The 19,639-nt window shown below is 37.5% G+C and overlaps 2 protein-coding genes across 2 annotated transcripts; one reads left to right on the top strand and one right to left on the bottom strand.

The window, feature by feature from the left end:
- The first annotated feature begins 1,207 nt into the window (after positions 1 to 1,207).
- On the top strand, positions 1,208 to 8,967 carry LOC146479755 (skeletal aspartic acid-rich protein 1-like). The gene is made up of 4 exons (XM_085110573.1): positions 1,208 to 1,314; positions 4,099 to 4,631; positions 5,349 to 5,606; positions 6,178 to 8,967. Exons 1-4 carry the CDS (start codon positions 1,266 to 1,268, stop codon positions 6,418 to 6,420), a joined length of 1,083 nt encoding a protein of 360 aa, XP_084966699.1. The 5' UTR covers positions 1,208 to 1,265; the 3' UTR covers positions 6,421 to 8,967.
- On the bottom strand, positions 8,506 to 18,941 carry LOC146479754 (neuronal acetylcholine receptor subunit alpha-10-like). Its single transcript, XM_085110570.1, has 9 exons — positions 18,624 to 18,941; positions 17,008 to 17,171; positions 16,797 to 16,841; positions 15,896 to 16,005; positions 13,742 to 13,943; positions 12,729 to 12,978; positions 11,168 to 11,370; positions 10,331 to 10,466; positions 8,506 to 10,017 (listed from the first exon to the last, which is right to left on the bottom strand). The coding sequence occupies exons 1-9, from the start codon at positions 18,682 to 18,684 to the stop codon at positions 9,755 to 9,757; spliced, it is 1,434 nt and encodes a 477-aa protein (XP_084966696.1). The 5' UTR covers positions 18,685 to 18,941; the 3' UTR covers positions 8,506 to 9,754.
- Positions 18,942 to 19,639: the final 698 nt, after the last annotated feature.

Here is a 19,639-nt window from a genome sequence, read left to right as displayed (position 1 = left end):
AGAGCTTGAAAACGAAATTTTCATTTCTGTGATCCGTGATTTGCTATTTTTTCTGTTCGTGAACTGTGCAAGAGACCCCTCTGTACGACCCTCTTCATTTGAATGGTCACACACAAGAATTTCATCCACAGACTCAAACGTTAGAACCACTTTGTACAGCGTAAGAAACTACACTACAGGAAAGTACTGCTCAGTGGCTTTCAATCAGTAAATGGCCACACTACATACTTAAAATTTCAGCCCCCCTCCCCCCCCCCCCCAACTTTGTACAGCATAATAAACAGCACCACATGAAAGTAAAAATAAATACCCTTCATGTGAGTGGCCAGAAAGGATTTTTTTTTCGACTTCAAAAAGAAATACCCATTAGGAACATAACAAACAAAGTAGGTCTCGAAATATTGAAACGTTTTCTTTAAACAACTGTCCCACTTTAAAGCATCGACATCAAATATCTCCTTCAGCATCTGAGAACTGATAAGCGTCAAGAATGCACGGAGGAATACTACCAATTAAAAGTTTAAATATTAATGTTTAATTATCAGCTACTTTCCAGTACAAACATAGAGTTCAAAGTTATACAATTATTGGTTAGGCTAAAGGATCATAAGATTTTTAGACCCTTATTTTTCGAGTTTTGATTCTGTGTTTGTGCAAACAATATCTCAGTCAATATAACTGAACGCCTGCTCACTTCATATCTATTACCCAGCATACGGCCGTCGATTTCCAAACAAGTAAACAAAAGAAACCGTAACTAATGCCATAGCAACAATAGCTTAGCAACCTTAAGTGTTTGGATAAATTTGTTTGCCTTGCCAAATATACATAAAAAGCACCGCTTCGAGACAAGATGGATCTGGAACAGCACTTGATCATCCAATATTTTAGATGGCAAAACATACTAAATGCGATCAATGTTAATACTGATCTAAATTTCTTTCCTTTGTTGCTTACCTTTATTGTTTTATATCGGAAAAGATACCGTTAAAAGTCATTCTTATATTTGAAGGATTATTCTGAAATAAACAATCAATAAGTGTATTCCTCTGAACGTGTATTCAACTCGCAAGAAAATGCTTTCATCGTTCAAGTACTTCCTCCAAGTACTATCTCAAAAACAGAATCATTGTCAAGAAACTGCCAAAAACAGCTCACGCCAAATATCGTAATCAAATGCAAATCTAGCGCCACTAATTATCTTTGTTCCAATCTTATATAAGGCAAGCAGTTTGCTCTCCATCTTTATTCCCAACTGCAACACCATGGCATTCGCTGCACGTTATCATCTCGGTTTGGTATTCCTTTGTTTCGGTAAGTTTGACTTAGAAATCACAGCCACATAAAAAACTTGAATCAAAGTAACAATTGGCAGTCACTGATTAATTGATTTACTAACAAAAAAACGTTTAAATACTATATAATTAAGCTTTTCGGATCTAATTACTACAAGCTAATTTTCAGTCTTACTAAAGAGAATATTCAATGTTCTTTCAAGATGAAACCATCGAGAAGTACAAAGCATTATAACAATATATTTCACCAATCTTCCACAAAGAAGTAAGAAGGCTGTATATAAACTTAAGGTTACCCGATACCTTCAGAGGTGTCTCGCGTTTAAGCGATGTAGCGCGTCCAGTTTAAACTGTAGATACCTAAACCATCATATCAAATTAAAGCTTATAGAGCAAACTATCAAACCATACCAAGAATTTTGAAACAAAATGAATTGTCGAATTTTTCACGATCTCTAATTATGAGCGTCCGAATCACCTTTTTAAAGCCACAAGTCAAAGTGAATTTTGTTTTTTGTTAATTTAATTTGCTCCTTAGTTTCCGGACCCAAAGCGCTTCAAAAACGTGTCTGCGTTTTGCCATATTCAATCGCAGTGAAAAGTTATAGAGCATTTTCGAAATAGGATAAAAAAAATGTGGAGTAATCGTGCAAAAATCGCTCTCGGAGAAAAAATATTTCGCAAGGAAAAATTCGCAGACACGTGTTTGTTGTCCAAATTTGAAGGCAAACGAACAAATTCCTTTTGAGTTTTAGCTCTTTGAAGTTGCTCTTCCAAGTGAAAAAAATTGATTCGAGAAAACAGCGCAAAAAATTCGGCAATTCATTTTATTTCAAAATTCTTGGTTTAGTTGGATAGCCAGTTCTATAAGCTTTAATTTGATATAAGGGTTCAGGAAGCTATAGTTTAAACCGGATGCGCTACATCGCTTGGACGCGAGACCCCTCTGAAGACACCTGTGAAGGTATCGGGTAACCTTAAGCACGGCCGTATAACTCGAGTTTCAGCATAAAGCAACAGTCACTATGGTATTACATTTTGAGTGGAAATCTGTACTGAAATTGGATCGTTCTGAAACATGCATGTTCCTCAAGCAGTTGGTGGTTTCAAACAAAAACTGCTACAAGGCGTGCTGACACGTTGCAGATGTTCAGTGTTGCAATTTGGGGATTATCTGCTAGAGAAGCACTCCGTCTTTTGCAACGAATTCTCTGCTTTTTTCGTCCTCAATTTCAAATCGTGTTTACCCGCTAAAAAAGGCAAATTTGAGGCCGGAAAAGTAGACTGTTATGATAATCAGTGGACAATTTTTGCTGGGACAATTAGAAGTAACGTATCCTTTTTTCTTTTTTTCTTTTTTACTAAAACGTCTTGCACATAAAAGTCCAATTAGCAATAAATCAGTTTCTTGTTCTCTGAGCCTTGCAAGCCTGTATAAATAATGATTGTCACTCGTGGCCAGTATTCATGGGAAGTTATTTGCCAACGTGGAGCAATTGCAACAGATTTAACATGAAACCTTGTCTGGAATATTAGCTCACAATGACCTCGTCCAGATTTTTCTAAAGCCATCGCCACAGGGGAAGTCTGCAAACAGTAGTTTTGATTCAGTGCAATTTTAGAATAGAAATTTCAAGGTTCTTCTGGACTTTTATTCAGGTCGACTTACACGAAATCGTCAGATATATTGGCCTGAATTCTTTGTGTCTGGCATTTTCAGTATGTGTTTGTAGTAAAGTGGTTGCGTCAATCCCACATCCTCTGTTAATATTTTTAAGCTGTTTCAGATGATACGATGTTGATTACTTAACCACTGATACTTTACCTAGTTGCACGATGCAAACATCACTGTGACTGTGTAACAGATATTCCTCAAAGGATTGATAAAATCCTATAAAATATTGACTTAAACGACAATCGCCCTTTCTGGCACAGATGTAAGGCATACGCGAGGATTTTACCCACAATGCACTTTAACCTGCGTCGCATGCGCACTAAACCGTCTTAACAGGGTTTAGTTCGGCTGCGACGCGGGCTATGCATTTATTACTGTAGAATTGATAGACTTTCCTGGTTTTCTTGCCTTCATCATATTATGGTATTTTCTCTTGTTTATAATCATTCGATATTCAAAAACAAGTATATATAACACTTATGAAACGTCAATACCTCTTTTGCCATCTTATTGCCACCGAAGCTTTACCGTGTGTTGAAGTTGCTGAACTGAAGTTTACATAGGGTGGAAAGATACGCAGTGCAATGAAACAACGAGGAAAAATGGATACGCGTTTTTTATTGAAATTTTTGAATCGTTAAGCCAGGTTTGTTTCATATGTGGTAAAGACCTGGTTTTCACATCGATCTGTTAAACACTAGCGAGTTACAGTCAGTCAGTCCGCTAGTTAGTTAGCTGACCAGCTTGCTAACTGTGATAGCTAGCTTTGTATTGGTTGGTTGGTTGTCGGCTATTTTGCTCAGAGAGTGTTTTCTTGTTGTTGTTTTTGTTTTGTTTTGTTTTTTTGTTTTTCGTTTTGTTTTGTTTTTTTTTCCATTTATTCTTATTAGTTGTTTTAAAAGTGGTGGGTTTCGTGACGAATTCGGATCTATTCGCCAACCTTACAAACACAGACGTATTTGATGTAACTTCTGCAGTAAACGGTAATTGAACTTAAACCAAGAAATTAAATTAACTAAATTTATGCCAATTAATTATCATGCCATGCATCACTTACCTTAAATTAACGAACAGAAATCGGGTTGGAAGCTATTTTCCAAGGATACTTTTGTTGTTCTTATTCCATAGCATTGGTCGTCACTCTCTGCATTGCCGATGAGCGCAACAAGAGAAACGACGAAAGAACAATTCGCGATGATGACGTCTCCGCCAGGATGCAAAGTCGGTCCGGCAGAATCATGGTCGTCCGAGATGATGATGGCGATAATTCAGGAGACGATTCCGGTGACGGTGATGATAATGATAATGACAGCGATAATGATAACGACGATGATGACGATGATGACTTCAGTGACGACAATCAGGACATGCTGTCGTTCGTATTGGATGGCATAGAGGAAAAGGATGCCGATGGCAATAAAGTAGGCTTGTTGGAAAAACATTCCGTGGACTTTGACAGCAAGGACTTTACGTTTTCTCAAGTGAACAAAGACAGTAGTTTCCAAGGAGTCCGGGCGATTAACGTGAACATGTCAACTTATTTGGACGACCCCAAGTCCCACCTTGACATCATGGTGTATTTGTTTCGTGAGGATGGTACCGTCACATTTGGTAGTGAGACGTTTGCTGTGCAAGCTGGGACGGTCAAGTTCAACCTTAAGGTATGAAAAAAAAATAAAATTAGTTTAATTTGTTAAAATTTAAAAAAATCAAAAATCTCGCTAACCTACTGAAAGAACGGTCAAGTTAAAAAAAAAAAAACAAGCAAAAAATCAGTTTTACACACTGGTGTTTTCATGAACAGTGTCTCGTCAAGATCATGGTTCTCCTATTGGAGTCATTGAGTCAAATCTTTGCAAACTAACGTAATGAAAGTTACTGAACCGTACTTTCCTACAGTGCTTTTTTGTGCTGTGCAATCTCTTTTTGTTATTTTGAGGGTGTAGGCAGAAATAAATTTTCTTTGTTGCTGTTTTTTTTTACGCTGTACAAACTCGTTCTAGGTTTCAAGTATGTGGATAGATTAAATATCAAATTCTGCCCTTTCATACGAAAGATGTCGATAGTATTTTCCAGCGTGTATATTCAGTAATTATTTACCAAATATAGATATTACCCAAATAAACTACCGATGGAGCATGGACTTTTGTAGTTTACTGCGTACAAGAACGGGACGTCATCATGAACTTTTGATAATCTATGCAACAACCTGTTTTTTTTTTGTTGTTGTTGTTTTGTTTTTGTTTTTGTTGTTGTTGCTGTTGTTTTTTTTTTAACTTATATTAAGTGGCCTATTTATTTTGAAAACAGACAATAGTGTCTGTATTTCGAGCTCGTCATTCAAGAACGAATGTGTTGTTTTTGCTTCCTAATCACAGATTAGTAACTGGGACTTCTGTGACGGGACGAGATTGGACTGCAGCGAGGGCAAAGCGGGAGAATATCTCGATCTAAGTATGAAAATTAGAAGCAGGGATTCGCCATCTGAAATAGATGATGACGACCGTAAACAAGCCGATAAACCACCTGTGTGTCAGGACAAACCGGATGACGGCAATGACGGAAACGATGACGATGATGACTGCCCCAGGATATATGACATGGGAGGGGACTCTGAGATGCTGCTCAACAGAGGGGTGAGTTGATTGATCGCATGACAATTGTTTTTATCGTACTCTGCATTACAGCTTTTAGTGAATCTAGTCTACTTACCTCTATCCCCTGTAATATCACCTCAGTTTGAAATGGGAAACTTTCTCTTCACTGTGATACGAAGTGTTATGCTTGTAGAGCCCGGTTTACTGTTATGCCTGATCGATAATGTTAGCGGAACGGAAAACAACGATGCTTACTATCCCAACAGAGAGAATAACGCGGAAGAATTCCAAACTGACTCGTGCTTGCATGACCAAGGCCCAACGAAGTGTTCTATGGTACTTTTTAAATTAATTTCTTTTCATCTTAGCAAGTGGGTTTTCTAGTCTCAACGCAAAAGCTCATCTCATGTGGATTTCAAAATTCGTCTGCCTTTCCATTTCCCTTAGTTCTCTTTTCCCCTTAAATTCAAAGTAAGTTTTTTTCTTTGATAATCGTTGTTTTCTTTGCTGTTTATACTTATACGGGGAGGAAATAAAATGGGCTGACCCCTCATGACTTCCAAAGCAACTCCGAACGTTAAATTAATAATCCTTTTCTTTTTGTTTCTAGGTTATGTACGACAACACCAAATACACTGCGATGCCACAGGGATTTCCGAAATTCGAGATTGACGACGGACAGAAGAAAGTTACGTTCCGTCTTTCCAAGTTTGACGACAACGCCTTAGTAGATCCAAGTATAACGCCTGGTAGAGTTCAAAAAAGTGCTTCATCTGCGCACGCGTGCTGGCTGCAAATCCACGTGGTTTTCATTCTGTTGCTCCAAATTGTTATAATGTATGCCGCTCATTGAGAACGTTTGGTGATTTTTGTAGTTAAAATGGTTTTGTGTTACCGTAGACTTGCGAAAGTTGCGACAGATAAATATCTTGGATAGTTAGGTGGATTGATGTTTAATCAAAATCAATGAAAATCGATTAAAATGGATTATTTACTGGGGTTCCAAAACACGTCTAAGTGACAAAAAGTAAAATGTCGTACGGGAACCGTGCTCTTAAAGGGACAGTATCACGCTATTTTTAGTAACACATCGAAAATCGAAAAGACGCTATTCGGTTGATAGCAGCCAATATATAATAACAAAATTTATATTAAGATTTTTCAAATTTCGCTGTTATAACGCACTAAAAATCGCAGGTTGTACTATATTTTGGATCAACCTTTCGTCTTAGAATCACTATTAATATTTCTTTGAATAAGCGACTGAGAAATTAATTAACACAGTGTTCAAAGTTTAAATTTAGTGAATTTTGGCCAAAAATCATGATATCTACAATCGATCTCCCATGATACTGCCCCTTTAAGTAGGGAAGATGCTAGAAGGTATCGAAATAGTACGAAACCATTTGAATTCTCTCCTTGCTAGAACGAAATCAGGTAGAAGATTACGACAGGAGCGATGCGGGGGTGAAAGACGATAAAGATAGGCTATATTGAAATATCTTCGTTAAAAGATGGTATAATCAAATTATTTTATTATAGTATAACAAAATCATTCTATTAAGTAAAACACAAGAATTATGATTCTGAATATAAACTATGACAAGGACTCATGATGACGGACACTAAAACATGGAATCAATGTTTATGGTTGTGACAGAAACAGTAGTTTAATTGTCATAACTTAGTTTGCGCTCGATTGACCCTATTACGGACTAGGAATAAGCGGAATAGTTCTTAAATTTCTCTTTTTTAAGTAACTTGGAAAGCCGTTTCTGCCAACATTCATTGACACATGATAATTAAAGAGGCATTTCGTACTTCACGAGCTACAAAAACCCCATAGGAGGGATTTCTTGATATCGTTGTATGTATTCCTATTCCGGAATAGGGTCAATCGAACGCACCCTTAGTGTATATATGTATAATAAGGAATTTGTACAGTAGAAAAACTCATCAGGCGTTCATGTAGACCAGGTGTGAACAGTGTTCGTCTCTATTCTCATTACGTGTAGGATAGGTGTCGAATTCAAGATGTGAAGATATGAAGGCATATGTCAAGGGACTCCATGGTTCCCCTCGGTACAATGTCTTTTTCGAAGGCCTTAGCTACCTCAGAAATTGGGACCAAATAATGATTAAAAAACTGGAATTTTCTTTCACAAAATGTCGCCTACAATTTTTCATCACTGGAAATTTGATTCCTATTGATTTTAGAGCGATAAAATTTCCGTTTAACCCTTTAAAGATCCCTAACAGTGATCAGCATCAAATTTTTCCTTGTAATATCAATGCTCATTCAACCCCTGAGGTCATGATAATTAAGGATAAGAATTAAGGTGAATTTTTTTGATATTTTAAAAACTTCTCGTAAGTACTTTTATAAGAAAAGTATAGGAACAAGATAGGAAAATTTGTTTGTTGATATAAGGGATTAAAGGGTTCAAGTGAGAAATAAGAGTAGCTAGGAATTTCATAAAACTAACAGCTGCTCCAAAAAGTTGAATCTTTGAAATTTTCTGCGATGTAGATTTTCAGCCAAAAAAATCCGAAGAGATCAAAACTATGTTAGCTTATAACGTACAAATACGTACTTTCAAGAACCCTTAAAGAACCTGGGAATACAAGCAACAACGTTGTGTATTCCACCTAAACATTTTCTTTCGCTGCGCCTGTTGTGTAACAGCGAATTGAAGAGCTTCTAACCCAAAACTAGAACCCTGGTTGCTTCGTAGTTCTACGGTAATAAAAATTAAATCATCTCTAATTGTTTTACACTATCCACAAAAATAGAGGGGTCTGGCGCTCATTTCCAAGAGAAAACAATATAATATTATACAATTAAACAATATACAATATGATATTGGCATGTGAGAAAATTTAGCTTTTTAAGGCCATTATACTATGCTATAGCAACGTAATAACAGAACTCAATATCCAGAATTTCAATCATTAGTTATTATATTTTACCACAAATAACTATTAACATGGGATGATGTACAGTAATTATTTAACATTAATTACAATAATGATGATTAGAAAATGAAAATATGTAATAAAACTTAAGTATATACGGGAGGAAAATAACAAACAGAAAAAAATATACGCGAGTTCAACTAGTAACGTGCACAAAAATGTTCAAGTTTATTTTTAAATGAGGGAAGAGAAATGGAATGTTTTTAATATCGTTTCCTAAGGAGTTGAAGTACATTGGTCCTTAGAAGCTTACAGAAAAATGTTTGAATATTAGTTCTACAGATAGGAATGTGAAGATCATTTGGATATCTAGTATCATGGTTACGGAACTGGTTGTTAAAACAAAATATATCGTTAAACTTTGATGGTAGAAAAGAGTGTTTATGAGAGTACACAAATAAATAAATTTAATCAGTTCTAGTGATCTAATGTACGAACATTTCATGGCTCTTTGAAAACAGGGTCTGAGAGAGCATCAAAACTTTTTTAATCCCGTACTTAATCAACGTCCTTAAGGTAACTATTTATTGCAGCAATTGATTTCATCAAGCACTGAAATCTATTGCTTTAACCTCATGCCTAGAAATCTTTGTAAATCTCGAAATTAAAATACTGCCAAAACTCGGCAAGCATTTCAAAAATGGAACAACTCAAGCATCGCAAATAATAGTTGCCGAGAGCCCTCAAACAAATTCCACAAGAAGTTTAATGATGGTTATTTAAATATTTCATATTTAATTCGATTTTAATGAGTACTGTTTCTTCTTGAAAGCTTTTTCAATGATTATCGCTTTAATAAACATTATAAATTATAAACAATAAAGTCAAAAGCTTTCAATAAATAGTCTCTTAGGGCTAAGCTCTATGGTAAAAGAGCAACTTTAACGACCAATACATCAATTACTGCAACTAGTTCTCTTTTAAATAGGGCCAGACCCATACTAAATGAAGGCAGGTAATGATAAATGACGGTGGCGGAACTAGGGGAGGAGGGAGGATCCCGGGGGCCCTTCTTCCCCATCCCTAACCTCACGTTTTAGACTAAAACCAAGGCCCACAGAACCGAGGCACCAAGATAATTCGTTTAGCGAAAAGAAGAAAGTCGCGAGCGGCCTGGATCCGCCATTGGATCTATGAAATAACATGAAGTAGAAGAACACCGTTTATTTTTGCGTTTTTTGCTCCAAGAGAGATCATCACTCCTTTGACGTTTATAGCGGTGCTTTTAAAAACATGGCCAAGAACGATACAACAACGGCGAGAAGATAAACCCAGATACAGATGTGATTCAACACCAGCGCCGCTTTTCTCCACTCTTCCCGCCTCGCTTCCAGGACCATCTGATGACGTACGTTATCAGCTAGGATATTATTGGCGCTCTTCTTGTCTCCCGTCACATGACCATTGCTCTTGCTGCTTTTCGATTGGTTGCTTCCTGGTGTGTCCTTGGCAACGGTGGTTGTTCTGTCGTTCACTGTGGAGAAAGAAAATATTAAAATATTCTCACCCAGCTAAACGATCAACTACAATACTTTCCAATAGAGTGTCGGAACTAATATTCCAGTGTTTGCGTTGGTTTTCCTTTTCTTCTATGTAATTGGTTACAAGAAATCTCGCTCCACGTTTTCAATCAATTAAAACTAACATCAAAACGAATGTCGCCCCATCGCCAGATGAAGACCAAGTAGTGGAGATGTCGCGAACAACCGTAAAAACGACTACATCGCCAGACCAACCATAATACGCTTTGTCAACTTAAATATATTTACTAAAAAGAAAACAATTACCTTTTGGTCTACTGTTGTTCTCCACTGAAGAATTTTCGCCTTCATTCTTCACGTTTTGCGGGCGACCTTCCATAGCATTCTTCTCTGCCCCGAAATCAAAGCGAAATAGCCTCGCCCCATGGCCAAGTAAATAAACCTGTGAATTGTTGAATAAAAGCAGAACAAACAATAAATATTAGTATTTTTGTCATCTTTTTTTTTTCCAATGCAAACAGTTCAAACAAATTAAAGGTCTTGGTATGTATATGAATCCGCCAACCACATACAAACTTAAAATCAAAAATAGGCCATCACTGAAGAACTATTTGGAACTTTGGAGTGGTTGCAAATTAGGAAGTGTTATAAGATTTGTTTCTGTCGTAGCCTTTTCGATTGCTTGAAGTGTTTCAATTTTGTAAATGTCCTTGCCGGCTCAGAGACATGTTCTTGTTCCCTACACTTCTATGGTATCTGTATGTAGAGGAGGTGTGTTACTTATTAGCTTCGGGTGATAACTGAGCTGTCCGGCATAATCGATTTATTAACTTTATTGCGAAAAAGTCACTGCTTCTCCTAGACTCAAACCAAAATACTTAAGCTAGGGTAATGTTTGACATCAAACAATAACTCTCTGTGATACCAAAGTACTGACAGTGGCCCAGCTAGTTCACTGATTTTATTGAGCTCCTTCCTTCCAACTCATCCTCCTCAAGACTTTTACTGATCCAGGTCCGGCATCTCTCCGCGTCTTGTCGCTGTGGTTTTGCCAAATTTAGAGTTTTAAATTTAACAGATGATCGACTGGTCGACATAGTCCCTTATCTCCCAAGACCTAGACCTTCCCCATTGGAAGCTTACCTTGACCCACTTAGGTACCTCCCCTTCCGTTGGATTCATATGGTGAAAACGCAGAACCCAGCAAGTCATGAAGAATGCGCATGACACCTCCATCATGGTCACCGTGTAATACATTCCCAGCAGGGGTACGGCTTCGGATGTGGCAGGCATGTTTTCGGCGACAAGGAGAAAAAAGAAGCTTAAACCAACGAGAATCGCCATGCCTAGAAATAACAAATAATGGGATAATGAAAGTCGATCACAATCCACCTGGCTTATCAATTAACAAATCGACGACAGTTTTCTATGGTCTATACTCTTTTATTAATAACTTTGAACATTGTAAAATGCAATTCCAGAGATTTTATTGGCTTAGCGGCCATTGTATAGGAGCCATTAAATGGCGACCATTAAATTGTGTTCTGGTTGTTCTTTCAAAGCGAATTCAACAAGATCTAGCCATATTTCAGTTTGTTTTTAATAAAACAATTATTGCACTCGCGCTTGTTGGATATGGCATGATTATAGCCAATCATCTCATCTCATATGCAACGCATGCTCGTGGAATAATTGTTAGACCATAAAATGAGGTCATAAAATGTTTATAATTCAAGTGGAAGCAAGTTTTGAACATTTTATGGCGTCATTTTATAGTCTATAGGAGTATAGACCATAGAAAACTGCCGTCGATTTGTTTGTTACAATACCCTGGAAAAAGTACGAGCGAAATTGACTTCATTTTCCTTCGAGAAAGCGCGCGTCACATCTGACGTCATTTTTGTTGTCTGTACTCTTATAGACAATAGCTAAGAGCCAATCAGCGCAAGCTATTGGAAAGAATTGAAAAGAACACGATGACATGATGCGTTGTTAAAAAGTCCTTTGATGATCTAAATATTCCTGTACAGTACGGCACCAGTCAAACAATTTTAGCACGTTGATTGATTTTGAGATGTCAAGCCAACCAATGAAACCTTAGACCATAGACGATGTAATAAACAACTAATAACAACGAAGCCACTTGGCTGTTCTTAGTTTGCAAATAATTCTATTTCTGGGTTCACTCTCACGGTTTTGGACTCGCACAGTAAAACGTTTCCCATAGTTAAAACGGCTTTTGTAAGCTTCTGTTCTCTTTCCATTTGCGTTGGATGTTGTTTCACGGCCACCCCCCACCCCATCATCGTGGCACAATTTTTTTTTCTTTTTTTTTTTTTGGGGGGGGGGGGGGAGGGAACCCTTAATAGTAAAAGTGCATGAGTCTTCTCATCTTCTCTTCCTTGTAATGATCCGCCCGTGTTAATTATCGTAAATATGAGAATAGGGAAACCCCATCGCACGCTTGCGTTCTTTACTTCCTTCTATTTTTGGAATGAATAAATCAACTTTGATATATTAAAATTCTTACCTGGCTGCGAGGCATAAAGGAATAACATAACAGAAATTACATTGAGGCTCAAACGTGAATAATTATTGTTCTTTTTGTTTTATTTCCGTAATCCTTGTAGCCAAGCTAGTCTCTTAATAGATCGAGCTTAGTCTATTAGCGGACGGTTTGGGTTCAGTCTACACCATTTCTTACCCACTGTCATTCTCTCGTTGCAGTCAGGCGGCAACAGGAACACCAACAATGTCAAGATAGAGATCATTGCACAGGGTATTATCAGGTACATAGCGTAATACAACGCTCTCCGCTTGATACGCACATTGTAGGTGACGTCATGATAGGGAATATCACAACACACGTACTTCACAGAATGGAACTCGCCAGCGGCCCCAAGCAGCTTCCACTCTACACTAGGCGAGTACTCACTCAAGTCTGCAGAAGAGTTCTGGAATCATGGAAATTGTGAAAACGTTTGAAGGAGAAAGAGTTAGAGGGAAAGGTACAATTCAATACCATTGGATGCGACCCTGATAATAGCAAAAAGTAGATTCTATAATAGTGTGATGTACATGATTCCTTTTAAAGAAACGCTTAATCAATTATTCTTTGTTTCTTCAGTTATTAATTACGTACAGTCAAAATAGTGAATGGGTTGACTGGCTGACCAACTGACTGACTGACTGACTGACTGACTGACTGACTGATTGACTGACTGACTGACTGATTGACTGACTGACTGACTGACTGACTGACCGACTGACTGCCTGATCGACCGACTGACCGACTGACTGACTGATTGACTGACTGACTGACTGACTGACTGACCGACTGACTGACTGATCGACCGACTGACCGACTGACTGACTGACTGACTGACTGACCGACTGACTGACTGATCGACCGACTGACTGACTGACTGACTGACTGATGATTGGCTTAATGGCTTGATGGCTGATTGACCGGTAGGATGAAAACCTGACTAACTGACTGACGGACCAACTGACTGATCATAACTGACTGATTTCGCTGTCAAAAGAATTACGCAACACAAAGGCAGTTATTACTTTGTAAATTTTTTCTTTCTCTGATTTCATTGGTGTTAACGTGAACGAAACCGGTGAACCTACACCATTCACAAGTTTTAGCCAACGATACCCAAACATTTGTATAGATGTCCGTAAGAACACACCGCTAGTCAACTTTAATACCTCCAGTTTGAGCGCGATGCCATTTGCGTCGTAAGTCCAGGAACCAAATTTTAGCTCGCAGTCCTGCTGATCAAAAGGATAATTATCCACGTATATCTTGCAGCTACTTTCAATAATTGTTGGCACGTCCAATGTGACCAGACCATCGTGTCTGATGATGACATTTGTTCGGGTCATACCATTACCAAAACCTCCACCGGCACTACAAATGAAATGTTTCAATTAAAACTATTTTGAACCTTATCTGAACCAATGAAATTGATTTAAAATTAAAAAATAAACTAAATTTTCATCAACCTTCTGTTGCCTTCATCAGAGTTTAAAACAGTGTCGTTTGCATAATTACAACAACAACATCTAACAATAACAATTTATTTACAAATTCAGATGATATAAGGGGCTTGTCCCGCAAATAGCCACAAAGCTAATCGAGGCGGGACAAGACGAGCACGAGAACATAATGGAAAAAAATACAATAAATTACAAACTGCTGGAAAACGGAAAAACTAAACTTTACATAATAACGCAGATTTAGATAAGGCTATGCATCAAAATTAAAGTAAATTAAATATGTAATTTTTTTTAATTTTCATTAATATTACAATAGAAAAAAAATGAAAAGGGAAAGGAGACTCAGATTATACTAGCAAAGAGAAGGACATGAATGATCAGTTTTTCATTTGGTCAATTATCGTCTCCACTTCAATATAGGAGTCTACAGTTTCAAGTACATCAAATAACTTTCCTTTCAGGGATTCTTTAAAAGATTTTTTTGCATTTTTTTTTTTTTTTTTGCACTTTCTTTAGCGTTTTTTTAATTAATGGTTCTTATTTGTCGCCTGTCCTCAGGAATGCAAACGCAAGCGACACTGTTTCAAACTTTGTCAAAGGCAACAGAAGGTTGCCGAAACTTAAGTTTTTTAAAATGTTTTTAAAGATCAATTTTCTTGCTTTAGATGACTGAATCATGTTCAACACTGATCGCTAAATAACATACTGCAAAATAAATTTGTAATAAACCAATGACAGTAACTCCGTTTGATAGAAAGAGTAACAAAAAAGAAAGCAAAGATGGCATATTTAAAATAAACTAAAACTCGAGATTACGAAGGAAAACTGCAAGTCCGTGACGACGGATGAAGAGCCCATGGCCTTCCAAGGATCCTAAAGAGGTTCAGGGTTTCACGGGCCAGTTATTCACGCAACCCTCCTTTCAGTAAGTTAAGATATATCTTAAGTACTGTTTGTTAGAGCGGTTTTCAATTGAGTGCTGAAACACCAAAACCAGAGTCGAATTTCTCTGACCAATCACAAGAGACGTAAACAGCACAATCAGCCAATCAGAACTCGAAGCAAATACATGTAGCATGCGTCAAGCGCGGTAAGCACGATTAATTATATTGGTTTTGGTTTGGCTTCCCATTGGTTGAGAAAATGGCGCGAACTTTGCCAACCAATCATAGAGTCTAGTAAAGCAAAACCAAAGCAAACGTGAAATTGCTTTCGACACAAAATTGAAAACCGCTCTAACAGTAGGCCATTATTAGTCCAACAATAGACTTTTGTCAAGAAACAACTTGGGAGGGTTTAGTAAACCTGGCCACGGGGCTCCAGAATGGAACAAAATGCAGGGCTCCAATGCTCCAAGACAGAGAACTCGGGGCACTAGGCTAGGACTCCTTGGGTTTTCTCCGGGGCACCATTTACCCAGAAAGGGGCCAGATTCACAAAGCCGTCCTAATTTGAGATGTATTCAAAGTATTGTTTCAGTTAACAACAGTCTATTGTCATTTATAACAGAAGGCTATTGTCATTTATAACAAAAGGCTATTGTCATTTATTTGTCATTTTAATAAAAGGCTATTGTCATTTATAACAAAAGGCTATTGTCATTTTACAACAGTCTATTGTCATTTAAAACAAAAGCCTATTGTTCAGAAACAATACTTAACATACATCTTAACTTAGAGGGGCTTTGTGAATCTGGTCCCAGGTTTCCAAAGACACTCCTATGGGACCTTGCTTTCTGCAGATCGGACGGATGTTGTACTCACCGAGCTCCTCAGAGATCGAGAGAGAATTTTAGCATGAAATGGCTATTCATTTGGGGCTCACCTCGTGTGAGTGCAAAAAATAGGAAAGGTAATTATTTACTTGTTGTACAGCACAATATCGGGTAGCCAGATTGCTTTTGGATCAACGCTGATGAGTTCTATTCCACCATACTTCGAGACATTCCATGTCAGTAAGGGATCAGTCCAGTACTAAATAAAAATCAACAAAGCATTGTTACGAAAATGGCGATTAGCTGCGTTAGTGAAAGTGACTGCCTGACTGACTGACTGACTGTCTGGACTGACTAAAAGGCTAATTAAGTGATTGCATGACCGACTAGCTGGCTGGTTGACTCACTAATGTCAAACCAGAAGACAGACAAATATCATACATCCTGTAAAGCGATTGACCTGCTGATGACTGATTGATTGATTGATTGATTGATTGATTGATTGATTGATTGATTGATTGATTGATTGATTGATTGATTGATTAACTGACTGACTGACTGACTGACTGACTGACTGACTGACTGACTGACTGACTGACTGACTGGCTGGTTAAGTGATTAATTTATTCATTGATTGGCTGACTGTATTGATTGATTGATTGATTGATTGATTGATTGATTGATTGATTGATTGATTGATTGATTGATTGACTCTCTGACTGGTTAACAGGTTAATTTATTCAGATTAATTGATTGATTAATTGAGTGACTGACTGACTGGTTAAGTGATTAATTTATTCATTGATTGGCTGACTGTATTGATTGATTGATTTATTGATTGATTGACTGTCTGACTGGTTAAGTAATTAATTTATTCAGATTAATTGATTAATTAATTGACTGATTGACTGACTGGTTAAGTGATTAATTTATTCATTGATTGGCTGACTGTATTGATTGATTGATGGATGGATGGATGGATGGATGGATGGATGGATGGATGGATGGATGGATGGATGGATGGATGGATTGATTGATTGATTGATTTACCTCTCGTATTTCCGCCCTTATAATGAGCAGCTGATTCTTATCATCCTGTAAACAAAAGGAAATCTAGTTAATTGGCAGGTCAGAGCTGATTTTGGTTGTGCTTCTTAAATAATTAAGACAGTGTACAGCAGTCTGAGGTTTGACCAATCACGTGGTATAGTAAAGCAAAACCAAAACAAATTAAAATTACTTCACTCTAAAGTCTCCTTACCAGGTCTTCGATTTCTTTGATAACTAATCCAAATGTTACTTTTACTGGCTCTTGACTGCTATGTACAGGCCTGACACGTCTGTTGTACCTTGTGGTATTGAACAGATCTTCTAGCAGATGATGTTCTCTTGTACGTGCACGAGTTACATTTGCCGCGCGCACGTCTTTTGGAGAAAAAAAAACAAAACAAAACGGCGTGACTTTACTCAATACGTTTCCTCCCAGAGCCTAGCTTTAAGTCGTAAGGCACGGCTGCATCTTTGTGGGTGTTGATATTCAGCGGACTACTTTACACTGTAAAGTTGTCTTAGTAGTGTATAGTGGTGCTGTGTGTGATACTGCACATGGCTGGTCTTTTCAGTCTATAGGTTAAATCCTTGAAAGTGAGATAATTCAGGTAAATGGTACTCTTTTGAGATGCTATCTGTGGGCAGTAGATCTCTTTGTGTTTATAAAAGCTGACCTGCTGTTCATTACTGACACTGTATAAGGTGGTTCTACCTGTGCCAGTTTATGGTTGAAGGCCATTCATATAAAAGGTTTTAGTAAGTAGTACTCCAGTTGTGCGGTTTGGTCTTACAACAACTTTTGTAATAGTGCGTCAATTTTTTCACTTAAAGGCGTATTGTCTCGGAGATTTTGTTGTATGTTGGTCAAAAACTGCTCAAATATTTGACTAGGGACTTCTTTCCTAGCATAAAAATGTGAAATAATTCCTCCCAGGAAGAATAAACTATAATCTGCTGTTAGCAATTTTTCCAAAATACTAAGAAGGAAATTGAAAAAATTGGCCAATTTTTTGACGTTGCAATCCGTTTCCATCCTAGCCATCAGCGGCCAAAGATGTATGATACTAGTTTTTGTGAACTAGTAAGGTTATTGTCAACAAAACTAAACCATTATTCATATAAATACATTTTTGGCTATTCAAAATGACACTAAAAAGTAGGTGGCATGCGCTACCCCTTTAATTCATTTGCAGACTGTTCAATGCAGGTCAGTCGCTTTTAGGTCACGTTGTTTCTATACAGTGAGTGAGTTATAACAAGCATTCTGTCTGTCGATCTCCAGATCTAACCACCAGAACCGACCGATTCATAATGGCAAATACGTTTACAAGAATAAGTAATTCAGTTTTACGCCAAAAGTATATGTGCCTTTGATGACCAAAGTAGTAACTGACAATATTTTTTGTAAAACATGTCTTAATACTGGCTTTGAAACGATGTGGAAAATACTGTTTTATACCATGGACAAACTTTATAAGCAAAAATGTAAACCACCTGCATGAATGCAGATTTTAATTTTCGAAAGCAATTCATCTGACGGATTTTTTAATGTTTTTGGCGCGTGTTATTCTAGTGGAGTTAAGCCGGTTCATTGAAGTATCAACTTAGGTAAGTTAGGTAAGAGCATTGTGGTTGATAGAGCAATCTTATTTCAAGATATTTCCTTTAAAGCCAGACATCGTCGATAATGTTGACAGTACAGATGTGACAATGGTAGTTTGCCAAGATGGTCCACTAACATTTACACTTTCCAGGCTTTTCTTCTAAAAATGACTTATTTTTGTGAACAATTTCATTTCTCCCAATGTTTGTTTAGCTTCTTCCTACCTGAAAAAACCAAAGACGCAGCGAGCACAACACCAACGAGCCTTTCAAATTGAGTTTCCATGACAATCGTTTCTCTTCACATGCGGAAAATATGGGAAATGCTGTTTTAATTTTGTGCCATTTACTAAAATATGCAGCGCGGAGTTTTGGACCATTGCCAGACTGACAGGTGGCTTTTTGACAATATTTTTTTATATAAATATACCCAGGAAAGGGATTTATTAGCAGTTTTAAAAGCGATTTGTCACCCAACTTTTTAAGGACGACTCACGAAAAGTAAAGTCAAGTTCATAACAGAACATCTTGGAACGAGCTTTCGAATCAGATCTTTGAGTCACTGGAAAAAACATCCCATTTTATAAATGTCCCCTCATTCACCAAAGGGGCTTAGGGCTCCAGAGCTCAGAGACAGGGCTGTATGGTGCCCCCATTTAACCAGAATCAGTATTTTTGCTGAACTCCAAATACAGAAAGGCTTCGGGCCGTGCGTGGCTCCAAAGCCAAGATATCGGAACTTTAGGGCTTCAATGATCCCCTATTGTTTACTTGTTTTTCATTTCATTTGTTTAGGTTTTTTTTGGTTCTTGAATTTTTTATGGAAAACATTTTAATTTTATCTGGGATATATTGGATTATTAATTAACTCAAAAACCTAGCATGCAACTTTTATCTTTTAGGACATGTTTAAAAGGAGGTGGAATAACCCTGTTGCTATGGTTACCCTGGTAATAGGACTCCCCTAGCGATTTCGGGTCGCTTATTGGGTTTACAAGGCAGCTAAGGTCACTCTTCTTAAGATCCAGGAGCACTTTCCATTTGTATGGCAGAAACGGTGAGAGTTTTCCACCAAATGGAACGCTACAATTCTCGAGCGCTTTCCATTGACATGAAATGAACTGGTTGTTCCTGTGGGATGTTAAATGGAACGGTTCCTTTCCACTGGGCATTTTGGGTAACAAACCACGTATTTCATCATGGAGCATGGTACTAGTCTGCTAAAGCAACTGGTACAGTGT

Source organism: Pavona decussata, unplaced genomic scaffold (genome assembly GCF_977016875.1).
Source record: "Pavona decussata unplaced genomic scaffold, jaPavDecu1.1 SCAFFOLD_58, whole genome shotgun sequence".
NCBI classification, from domain to species: Eukaryota; Metazoa; Cnidaria; class Anthozoa; order Scleractinia; family Agariciidae; genus Pavona; species Pavona decussata.
Note: the sequence above shows the minus strand (reverse complement) of the source record. Positions and strands in the feature narration are given on the sequence as shown.

Coding starts and splice junctions, on each gene's coding strand:
- LOC146479755 (XM_085110573.1), top strand. CDS start 1,266: ATGGCATTCGCTGCACGTTATCATCTCGGTTTGGTATTCCTTTGTTTC. Junction 1,315..4,098: donor TTTGGTATTCCTTTGTTTCG/GTAAGTTTGACT, acceptor CTTATTCCATAG/CATTGGTCGTCACTCTCTGC. Junction 5,607..6,177: donor AGATGCTGCTCAACAGAGGG/GTGAGTTGATTG, acceptor TTTTGTTTCTAG/GTTATGTACGACAACACCAA.
- LOC146479754 (XM_085110570.1), bottom strand. CDS start 18,684: ATGGAAACTCAATTTGAAAGGCTCGTTGGTGTTGTGCTCGCTGCGTCT. Junction 13,944..15,895: donor GATATTGTGCTGTACAACAA/GTAAATAATTAC, acceptor TTTCATTTGTAG/TGCCGGTGGAGGTTTTGGTA. Junction 11,371..12,728: donor CAACGAGAGAATGACAGTGG/GTAAGAAATGGT, acceptor TGTTATTTCTAG/GCATGGCGATTCTCGTTGGT.